Below are 12,209 nucleotides of genomic sequence, written 5' to 3'. Positions count from 1 at the left end.
AACATTTAGTAATTTGACATATAATCTCGAAGAGGAAACCTGCTACATTTTTCCATTAGTAGCACCATCCCACAGACAGGATAGCACATACCACAGCCTTTAATATACCAGTCATGGTGCACTGGCTGGAACAAGAAATAGCCCCACTGACTGGAGTCGAATTTAGACAGACCGCGCATCGAGCAAGCACTTTATCACTGGGCTGCGTCCTGCCCCACATCCCAGTCAGTTTCCCTCTTAAGGCTGTGGCATGTACTGACCCGTCTCTTGGAAAGTACATGTAAATTATTGTTTGCTGCACTATTTCAATCTCTCAATCAAGTTGTAACAACCAAATGCCCAGTTTGAAGGATTCCTGTTCTTTCAGTCACCCTATCAACCAGTGTTTAATTGATGGTGTGTGTGTGTGTGTGTGTGTGTGTGTGTGTGTGTGTGTGTGTGTGTGTGTGTGTGTGTGTGTGTGTGTGTGTGTGTGTGTGTGTGTGTAATGGGGTTTCCTCTGTAAGAGGGCAGGATGTGGCCCAGTGGTGAAGCACTCGCCTAATGCATGGACATTCTTCGATCGCTCCCAGTCTCTTGGCCCATTTCTTGTTTCAGCCAGCGCAACACGTCTGGTATATCAAAAGCCATGGTATGTACCATCTGTGGGATGGTGCAGGTAAAAGATCCCTCACTACGAATGGAAAACTGTAGTGAGTTTCCTCCAACACTGTCAGAATTACTCAATATTTGACATCCAATAGCCAATAGCCAATGATTAATAAATCAATGTGCTCTAGTGGTTTAGTTAAACAAAACAAACTTTATCATCCATATTTATCAACCCTGGAAAGCAGTCCATCGAAAAAAATGTTTAATTCCTGCTACATTTTTCTTTTTGTAGAAATACACAAAATAAAATGTACAAATATTATGTATATAAAAAACTTTATTTATAACATCATTGAAATCACTGTACATTTATAAACAGCATTAACAGATTATTTCTCTGGTTTATCAGAATGAAGTATAATCATAAATATTTATAAAACCCAATTTACAAAGCCGTCTCCACATTTCTGTTGCATAAAATCCAAAATGGGGGACGAGGAAAACGGCCTTTGCTACCACTCGCCAATTGCACATTTTATTTTAATTTGGCAAATGAAATAATTCTCAATTTACACGAGGCTTTCTGCAGTGGATCAACTACAGTCAATGAGACATGATTTGTGTACTAAGTTGTCATAGAAAATAATGCTATCTAAAACTATATTACAGAATAGTGATCAGCAATACAAAACATAGTTCAGAGTTAACAAGTTTCTCTACAAATAGTTTTGTTGCCTTATTCAGACCTCAACTTAAAAACAAGTGAGGGGAATGATCAACGGCTTCCCTAACTTAAAGAGTATGGGGATCAATTTAACATGGTAACACATTGAATATTGGTATTTAATCCCCTGGTAACGTAACTGAGTATGGGGATCAATTTAACATGGTAACACATTGAATATTGGTATTTAATCCCCTGGTAACGTAAATGAGTATGGGGATCAATTTAACATGGTACCACATTGAATATTGGTATTTAGTCCCTTGGTAACGTAACTGAGTATGGGGTTCAATTTAACATAGTACCACACTGAATATAGGTATTTAGTCCCTTGGTAACTTAACCGAGTGTGGGGATCAATTTAACATGGTACCACATTGAATATTGGTATTTAGTCCCTTGGTATTTGTTAATTCACATGCCAAGGGGAGCTTAATAATTACTCTCCTGCACCTAGTGACAGGGGAATGATGGGAAACCAGAGTGATAGTTCCCCTTTAACAGTGGGATAGTGATAGTTCCCCTTTAATAGTGGGATAGTGATAGTTCCCCTTTAACAGTGGGATAGTGATAACTCCCTTTAAACCGTGATAGCTCCCCTTTAACAGTGGGATAGTGATAGCTCCCCTTTAACAGTGGGATAGTGATAGTTCCCCTTTAACAGTGGGATAGTGATAGCTCCCCTTTAACAGTGGGATAGTGATAGCTCCCCTTTAACAGTGGGGTAGTGATAGCTCCCCTTTAACAACGGGATAGTGATAGCTCCCCTTAAACGTTGGGATGGTGATAGCTCCCCTTAAACGTTGGGATAGTGATAGCTCCCCTTTAACAGTGGGATAGTGATAGCTCCCCTTTAACAGTGGGATAGTGATAGTTCCCCTTTAACAGTGGGATAGTGATCGCGCCCCTTTAACGGGATAGTGATAGCTCCCCTTTAACAGTGGGATAGTGATAGCTCCCCTTTAACAGTGGGATAGTGATAGTTCCCCTTTAACAGTGGGATAGTGATCGCGCCCCTTTAACGGGATAGTGATAGCTCCCCTTTAACAATGAGATAGTGATAGCTCCCCTTAAACAGTGGGATAGTGATAGCTCCCTTAAATGGTGGGATAGTGATAGTTCCCCTTTAACAGTGGGATAGTGATAGTTCCCCTTTAATAGTGGGATAGTGATAGCTCCCCTTAAACAGTGGGATAGTGATAGCTCCCCTTAAACAGCGGGATAGTGGTAACTCCCTTTAAACCGTGATAGCTCCCCTTTAACAGTGGGATAGTGATAACTCCCCTTTAACAGTGATAATGACCCTTAAACAGTGGGATAGTGATAACTCCCCTTTAACAGTGATAGCTCCCCTTAAACAGTGGGATAGTGATAGCTCCCCTTTAACAGTGGGATAGTGATAGCTCCCCTTTAACAGTGAGTGATAGTTCCCCTTAAACAGTGGGATGGTGATAGCTCCCCTTAAACAGTGGGATAGTGATAACTCCCTTTAAACCGTGATAGCTCCCCTTTAACAGTGGGATAGTGATAGCTCCCCTTTAACAGTGGGATAGTGATAACTCCCTTTAAACCGTGATAGCTCCCCTTTAACAGTGGGATAGTGATAGCTCCCCTTTAACAGTGGGATAGTGATAGTTCCCCTTTAACAGTGGGATAGTGATAGCTCCCCTTTAACAGTGGGATAGTGATAGCTCCCCTTTAACAGTGGGGTAGTGATAGCTCCCCTTTAACAACGGGATAGTGATAGCTCCCCTTAAACGTTGGGATGGTGATAGCTCCCCTTAAACGTTGGGATAGTGATAGCTCCCCTTTAACAGTGGGATAGTGATAGCTCCCCTTTAACAGTGGGATAGTGATAGTTCCCCTTTAACAGTGGGATAGTGATCGCGCCCCTTTAACGGGATAGTGATAGCTCCCCTTTAACAGTGGGATAGTGATAGCTCCCCTTTAACAGTGGGATAGTGATAGTTCCCCTTTAACAGTGGGATAGTGATCGCGCCCCTTTAACGGGATAGTGATAGCTCCCCTTTAACAATGAGATAGTGATAGCTCCCCTTAAACAGTGGGATAGTGATAGCTCCCCTTAAATGGTGGGATAGTGATAGTTCCCCTTTAACAGTGGGATAGTGATAGTTCCCCTTTAATAGTGGGATAGTGATAGCTCCCCTTAAACAGCGGGATAGTGATAGCTCCCCTTAAACAGCGGGATAGTGGTAACTCCCTTTAAACCGTGATAGCTCCCCTTTAACAGTGGGATAGTGATAACTCCCCTTTAACAGTGATAATGACCCTTAAACAGTGGGATAGTGATAACTCCCCTTTAACAGTGATAGCTCCCCTTAAACAGTGGGATAGTGATAGCTCCCCTTTAACAGTGGGATAGTGATAGCTCCCCTTTAACAGTGGGATAGTGATAGCTCCCCTTTAACAGTGAGTGATAGTTCCCCTTAAACAGTGGGATGGTGATAGCTCCCCTTAAACAATGGGATAGTGATAGTTCCCCTTTAACAGCGGGATAGTGATAGTTCCCCTTAAACAGTGGGATAGTGATAGTTCCCCTTAAAGTGGGATGGTGATAGTTCCCCTTAAAGTGAGATGGTGATAGTTCCCCTTAAAGTGGGATGGTGATAGTTCCCCTTAAAGTGGGATGGTGATAGTTCCCCTTAAACAGTGGGATAGTGATAGTTCCCCTTAAAGTGGGATGGTGATAGTTCCCCTTAAAGTGAGATGGTGATAGTTCCCCTTAAAGTGAGATGGTGATAGTTCCCCTTAAAATGGGATGGTGATAGTTCCCCTTAAAGTGAGATGGTGATAGTTCCCCTTAAAGTGAGATGGTGATAGTTCTCCTTAAAGTGGGATGGTGGTAGTTCCCCTTAAACAATGAGATAGTGATAGCTCCCCTTAAACAGTGGGATAGTGATAGCTCCCCTTAAATGGTGGGATAGTGATAGTTCCCCTTTAACAGTGGGATAGTGATCGTTCCCCTTTAATAGTGGGATAGTGATAGCTCCCCTTAAACAGCAGGATAGTGATAGCTCCCCTTAAACAGCAGGATAGTGGTAACTCCCTTTAAACCGTGATAGCTCCCCTTTAACAGTGGGATAGTGATAACTCCCCTTTAACAGTGATAATGACCCTTAAACAGTGGGATAGTGATAACTCCCCTTTAACAGTGATAGCTCCCCTTAAACAGTGGGATAGTGATAGCTCCCCTTTAACAGTGGGATAGTGATAGCTCCCCTTTAACAGTGATAGCTCCCCTTAAACAGTGGGATAGTGATAGCTCCCCTTTAACAGTGATAGCTCCCCTTAAACAGTGGGATAGTGATAGCTCCCCTTTAACAGTGATAGTGACCCTTAAACAGTGGGATAGTGATAGCTCCCCTTTAACAGTGGGATAGTGATAACTCCCCTTTAACAGTGATAATGACCCTTAAACAGTGGGATAGTGATAACTCCCCTTTAACAGTGATAGCTCCCCTTAAACAGTGGGATAGTGATAGCTCCCCTTTAACAGTGGGATAGTGATAGCTCCCCTTTAACAGTGGGATAGTGATCGCGCCCCTTTAACGGGATAGTGATAGCTCCCCTTTAACAGTGGGATAGTGATAGCTCCCCTTTAACAGTGGGATAGTGATAGTTCCCCTTTAACAGTGGGATAGTGATCGCGCCCCTTTAACGGGATAGTGATAGCTCCCCTTTAACAATGAGATAGTGATAGCTCCCCTTAAACAGTGGGATAGTGATAGCTCCCCTTAAATGGTGGGATAGTGATAGTTCCCCCTTAACAGTGGGATAGTGATAGTTCCCCTTTAATAGTGGGATAGTGATAGCTCCCCTTAAACAGCGGGATAGTGATAGCTCCCCTTAAACAGCGGGATAGTGGTAACTCCCTTTAAACCGTGATAGCTCCCCTTTAACAGTGGGATAGTGATAACTCCCCTTTAACAGTGATAATGACCCTTAAACAGTGGGATAGTGATAACTCCCCTTTAACAGTGATAGCTCCCCTTAAACAGTGGGATAGTGATAGCTCCCCTTTAACAGTGGGATAGTGATAGCTCCCCTTTAACAGTGAGTGATAGTTCCCCTTAAACAGTGGGATGGTGATAGCTCCCCTTAAACAATGGGATAGTGATAGTTCCCCTTTAACAGCGGGATAGTGATAGTTCCCCTTAAACAGTGGGATAGTGATAGTTCCCCTTAAACAGTGGGATAGTGATAGTTCCCCTTTAACAGTGAGATGGTGATAGTTCCCCTTAAACAGTGGGATGGTGATAGTTCCCCTTAAAGTGGGATGGTGATAGTTCCCCTTAAAGTGAGATGGTGATAGTTCCCCTTAAAGTGGGATAGTGATAGTTCCCCTTAAAGTGAGATGGTGATAGTTCCCCTTAAAGTGGGATGGTGATAGTTCCCCTTAAAGTGAGATGGTGGTAGTTCCCCTTAAAGTGAGATGGTGATAGTTCCCCTTAAAGTGAGATGGTTATAGTTCCCCTTAAAGTGAGATGGTGATAGTTCCCCTTAAAGTGAGATGGTGATAGTTCCCCTTAAAGTGGGATATCGACAGCTTCCCCTTAAAACAGCGAGGTCGGCTTACCTCATACTCAGAATTCAACAAAGAAAGTCACTAGTCCTCACAGAAGCTTTGGCTTATATTATAGTAATACAGTTGATCATTTCCAGTAGCCCAGAATAAACAGTCATTAGCCGGGACCGAGGGCTAGTGAATATGCTGGACCCTGTCATATCGCCCAAAACTGGTATAAGACTCCATGTATGTTATACAATTCCATATGTTCTAATGACTACTTGCATTACCAAAAAAACTAATTACAATATGCTGGACCCTGTCATATCGTCCAAAACTGGTATAAAACTCAATGTATGTTATACAATTCCATATGTTCTAATGACTACTTGCATTACCAAAAAAACAAATTGCAATATGCTTTCTGAAAATCAGATTTTACTTCCCATGTTGAATGTATTGGACACCTATAGAATTTATATCAAAACCTGTGTTGTAGAAATGCTGCTCAATTTCTAGCTTTTGCTCTTAAATTAAAGGAAAAATTTACTTGCCACGCCAACATTTTTATTTCAACTCCTGCATTCACTGATTAGATAAATTTGAAAAAAAGAAAAAGATAAATATGGAATAAAACGTTCTCTGGTGCCCTCAGCTCAGTAATTCAGTATAAATAGGGAACATTGTGTTTTCAAATCTTGATCAGCAATATTCCTCGATTTGCAACTACTGTTTAATGTTTTTAAAAATTGTGTAGCAATCTCTGAAACTTGTGCAGCAAATCACAATGTGATACTTAACACAATTTTCCCCCGATACATGCAATGGACTCGTTTTAATGTTCACCTGCCAAAACACAATTCTTTATATAATACAAAGATGGCCAAAGCTTTCTAATATAGTCTCAGATTTCGGACTAAAATAATGTTCCCATCTGAGTGTTCCGTTAAGACTTTCTAATAGTCTCAGATTTCACAATAACCTAATGTCTCCGAGTGTTGTTATAATGTTCTAAGAGTCTCAGATGTTAGACTAATATACTGATGGAAAGAAATAAGGGAACACATCAAATTGTAGACAAAATTTAATTCACTACTATCTGTAATGTCTGTATTTCATACCAAGTTGTAATGTGGGATTGAATGTCTGTAATGTTGAATGTACTGACTATATCTTCCCAATCAACTTCTGACAATACAGGGCATACAGTTTGAATTTTTTAGACAACCGACATGCCGTTTGTGTGGTTTCAGTTTTACACGAACGATTTTCTTCAGTAGTTAGATACAAATGCAAATTTTAATGGATCACAGCAATTAAACGAGAATGCAATATGAACAAAATTCGTAGCTTTTCTCCATTCAAATGTCCTATCATAAATACAACAACAAAAAAAGTTTTTAAAAAATGTATGCTAGAACCAACTTGAAAGCTGCCCGTTTTTTTACAGGAGAGTACTTATTGGTGCCAAACAATAATCTGAATAAAATGATAATAAACCGGGATTTCCCGGAAGCATTGAGCTTTAATAACGCTTCCGGGTCTGATCGGAAAGTACCAAAATTATGCGAATCCCATATCGGCCAAACTAACCAACAATTGGCAATGTAGGCCCGTTATTTTATTATTTTCTTCCAAAAACAGTGAAAACAAAATAGCCAACACGTCTTTTTCAAATTTTCTGACGAACGATTACAGCTTTTGCACGAACTATCGGTTGTTTATGTTGATATTGGTTTTGCATAACTGACAGACGAACGACAAAATCGTTCGTGTCAAATTTTATGCCCTGCAATATGAATTGATTTTTGATGCAGTCATTATTTCTTGTTACTATCTGTGTGATGCTTTATTTCTGTCCATCAGTATATAATGTTCTCAGCGCTAGTTTTCTGCTAGAACTTTTTAAAACAGTCTCAAATATCCAGCTGACATAGCGTTCTCATCTGCGAGTGTTATGTTAGTTGAAAGTGAGGTGCATCTTGGCGTTGGTTCACCTGGCAACATGTAATTCTTTACACATAATACAACAGTGTTTTCCCTAGCTTGTTTTAGCATGGCGCGGCACCATGCCTCACTAGTCTAGCACCATCTTGCCTTAATCAGTGCCATGCTGCACTAAGATTGAAAACACCTTTTTCAAAAATTAATTCTAAAAATGCCTTGATAAAACACTAAAAAAAATTATTATTAATTAATAAAAATATCTCTGTTATATATTTTTCCATTCATTTATTAAAGCAAGAACATTAATTACATTTAATGCAAAAACAGTGTCCTGAAAATGGTGAAAATGCCCCCAGTGTTGTTTCTAACATGCCTTGCCAAATTTCTAGGGAAAACACTACATAAAGAGAGCTAAAACTTTCTAACAGTCTCAGATGTCCGACTAACATAATGTCCCCGTCTGCAAGTGTCTAGATGAACATGAGGCTAACATAATGTTCCCGTCTACGAGTGTCTAGATGAACATGAGACTAACATAATGTTCCCGTCTGCAAGTGTCTAGATGAAGGTGAGGCTAACATAATGTTCCCGACTGCGAGTGTCTAGATGAATGTGAGGCGCGTCCTGGCGTTGTTCACCTGCCACACGTTCAGTTCCTCGTACTCCTCGATGCACGCATCCACTTGGTCCGGCTTGAAACCCTTCGACGTGCACTGCTCCATGATGTCATTAACCTTGACAGACTTAACTCCCTTGTCGGGGGCCATCTCACGCACTATCGCGAAAATCTGATCTGTGAAGTTTTGTGTCCTGTAAAAAAAAAAAAAAAAAATTACATTAATAAAAATAAAATAATAATAATAAATTAAAAAAAAAAAAGTACAGCTAAATATTGTTAATTGTGAGATAGGCATCAAAGAATATCTGTATATTTGGTTTTAACCTTCTGACTACTGACATCACGTCAGTCGACATACTGTACACTGTATACAGTGCATTCCCCAATTCATATTTCCTGCCGTTTTGCACACGATACTCACCGAAAACGTTTTTTCTTAACAGGAAACAGTTTAGTTTATAGCATGTTAGCTTTTGTTTGTTTTCAAAGGAAAATAGCTTGGAATTTTGAGTTCAGTAAGTATTTTCACTTGACAACAATGGTGGCATGTCGCGGTCATTTTCAGGCATCGATAGCTGATTGTGATAGCTAATTTGATAATAAATTAGATCGTTTTACCAACAACGAAAATCACCATATATTGCAATGTGAATTGTATTTTTTTTTTTTTTTAAACATTCTGGTCAGAAAACCACTGTTATCAGGAATAATGGACATAAATACTGGACAGCTAGCCACAAATGCCCGTAAGTAACCGTGACTTTTTAAATTTTTTGCCTAATTTTAATCACCATTAACTGATCATAAAAATTACAAAAACCCACGAAAATAATACTTACAGATTCATATATGAACTTTATTTCATGTATTTATAAAACATTTAAGTGAATATATGTCAGTAAAAAGTATAAACTGGTACCCACTCAATATGTTTTTTTCTCAAAAATTAATCCAGTAGTCTAAAGGTTAACTTGATAAATTCAACAGCACTAGTAGTAGTAAGTCAGCAAGGGATCTTTTATATGCATCCCATCCCACTTACTATGTTGTCAGACTGAAAAGTAAACTGCACAGTCAGAAGGGCTGACAGGTGTTACAGGTAAAAATCGTAACAAACCGTTTGTGCACGTCGTGGTGCGGGTTTAGGGAATCTTTGGACATCTCTGTGAGTCGCATCGCTTCGTTTACATCTTCCTTCTCCACCACATCCGCCAGACGCAGCCGCGCCTACAAAGCAAGGACACGGTCAAGATTGTGGACACAAGTTTTAAATGTAACTGGGAATATGGAGTTGAAGTTAACTTTAAAGTTAAAATATAAAACATGGAAATTTTTAACTGATCTCTATTCTGAACCGCAGAAATGGTTGCATGTCTAGTCCATTTGTGGCAAAAGGGAACTGATGAATTGGATTTAAAACCATACCAACTCGCAAAACATTTTTTAAAATAAAAATTCAATAAAAAAAAGTTTCTTTACAAAATGCACAGGCAGTGATAGAAATAAGGAGAATTTTTGACTAGTCCACCGGATAAATGGTTTGTTTGATTGTTTCAAGTACAAGGACAATGTTTTTTATTGCTCAAAATGAAACCATTTTGAACATGCTTATCCACTGGACAACCACCAAGGTATAGTTTGTTTGTCGGAGCAGATTTTCACTTGTCAGGACAAACGGACAAGTGCTTATTTCGAACACTGATAGGTTCAATCAACATTCTTGGTAAAGGAATGAAGGCAACTAAAAGCACCCGCAATTCTGCCTTTTGTCTGTGTACTGCATTATCATTTTCCGGTGATACTGCATAGCTTTGCTGTTCCAGTATTTTGTCTCCACCCCATGTTGACTGGTTGGATTGAATTCAATAGTGCCATACCCAACTATTTCTTTCTGGCAGAAACACTGACTTATAACTACAAGTCTGTCCCATCATTCTATCAAAACAAATTTTTTGTAAATAATTTCAGTTTGGTTTGAAAAGTAAAGTTTGTTTTATTTAACGACGTCACTAGAGCACATTGATTTTTTATCTTATCATCGGCTATTGGACGTCAAACATATGGTCATTCTGACACTGTTTATTAGAGGAAACCCGCTGTCGCCACATAGGCTACTCTTTTACGACAGGCAGCAAGGATCACTGGTCAGTGCAAGTGGTTTACACCTACCCATTGAGCCTTGCGGAGCACTCACTCAGGGTTTGGAGTCGGTATCTGGATTAAAAATCCCATGCCTCGACTGGGATCCGAACCCAGTACCTACCAGCCTGTAAACCGATGGCCTAACCATGACGCTGGTCATTTCTTGTCCAGAATGCCAATAACTGACCATATTAAATGACTACAGTTGTCTTTTAATGCCTTTAGAAGGAAGGAGGGAAATGTTATTTATTTAACGACACACTATACATTTTTATTTAGTTATATGGCATCAGACATATGGCTACGGGCAGGCCGATAGCCAATGGGTCACTTCTTTTTTCAATATTCGTCAACATTCATGCCTCGCCACCAAGGCCGGTATGTTAGTAATAATCACATTGATGAGGAAACACTAATTCGGTTCAAAGCAAATGTAGGACAATTTCCGGAAAGAGTCATAAATATAGCCGAGAGAATACGGAGAATATATATAAATATTTTTTTTTTTTGGTTTCAATCCAGTTATTTACTACTTGAAAAATAATTTTAACAGATGGAGAAACCTAGTTAAATTATTTTTAAAAATATGAGCTTATGTTGTATCGATATTACGAAACGAATGTCAAAATTCATGTAGTGCCCAAGTGAGAGCGAAGGTAATACATGAATCCTGACACGAGATTTGCAATCAGTACGACTCACACGTCAGTGTGATCATTTCTTTACAGAGTTGAAAATTAACGGTCGCCCGTGGCAACCTTTATTGGCGAAGGGCGACTACGAATATTACAAAGATAGCCCGTCTGACGACCATCAAATTAAGCTTGAATTCTTTCTTTTTTTTAAATTAAAAAACCATTCACAAAACAATAAATCGATCATTTTTATAAAATGAACATGGAGCGCCATTTGTTGAACACTAGATCTTCGGAACATGTTGTAAGTGACATTGTCATTTTGTAAAATAGTTACGAAGGCGTTCCAGACAATTCGCACCCCGAGACGTTTTGGCCCCATAACACTAGTCGGCACTAGTCTTTTTACGGCCCATAGCGCATTTTTGTTGTTTGATTAAATGAGATTATTCAGTCATTGTGTGTTGTATTTTTTATCCTAAATATCAGATTATTTTCATATTGTTGATTTTAAAGCCTAGTCGTATAATCATTATGCATTTTGTTGTTTATGCTTCTTTATTACATGTTAAATTTATGCACTGATTTTTATTTTATTTTTTATTTGGGGGGGGGGGGGGGGGGGGCGCGAGCCTAGACTATATTATCTATCAGAAAGTATGTACATAAATATATTCACATACACAAACTTTATTTTTATATTTACTGCATTAGACCCATAGGTGACGTAATGATTTGGGACCGAAATGTCATGTTACTGTTAAAAAAAATTCCGGGATTTTATCCATTTCCGATTATGTCCCTTGGTAGGTGTTTATATTAATTTTCGGATGTATGCACAGATTTATTTCTGCTTAAATTTATTTGCTGTAAACTCGAAACTATTAAAACTCCATGAATCATCTACCAACCATGCTTAAGCAAAAGCAGTAATGAAAGCCAAGGAAAAGCCACTAAAACGATTGGTTATAAAACTATTTTTGATCTGAACAAAGATATTTTGGCAAGATTAAGCAAACTTTT

General features: G+C 39.2%; 1 protein-coding gene across 1 annotated transcript in view; it reads right to left on the bottom strand.

Moving 5' to 3' along the window:
- Positions 1-8,067: 8,067 nt before the first annotated feature.
- Positions 8,068-12,209, bottom strand: part of LOC121375090 (DNA replication licensing factor mcm7-like) — a 33,954-nt gene continuing 29,812 nt past the window's right edge. Inside the window, 2 exon segments of the mRNA XM_041502326.1 lie at positions 8,068-8,600; positions 9,527-9,636. Coding sequence (XP_041358260.1) covers positions 8,393-8,600; positions 9,527-9,636 — 318 coding nt within the window. The 3' untranslated portion in view covers positions 8,068-8,392.

Source organism: Gigantopelta aegis, chromosome 1 (assembly GCF_016097555.1).
Source record: "Gigantopelta aegis isolate Gae_Host chromosome 1, Gae_host_genome, whole genome shotgun sequence".
In the NCBI taxonomy this organism is placed as follows: domain Eukaryota; kingdom Metazoa; phylum Mollusca; class Gastropoda; order Neomphalida; family Peltospiridae; genus Gigantopelta; species Gigantopelta aegis.
This window is presented reverse-complemented; position numbering and strand designations above follow the sequence as displayed.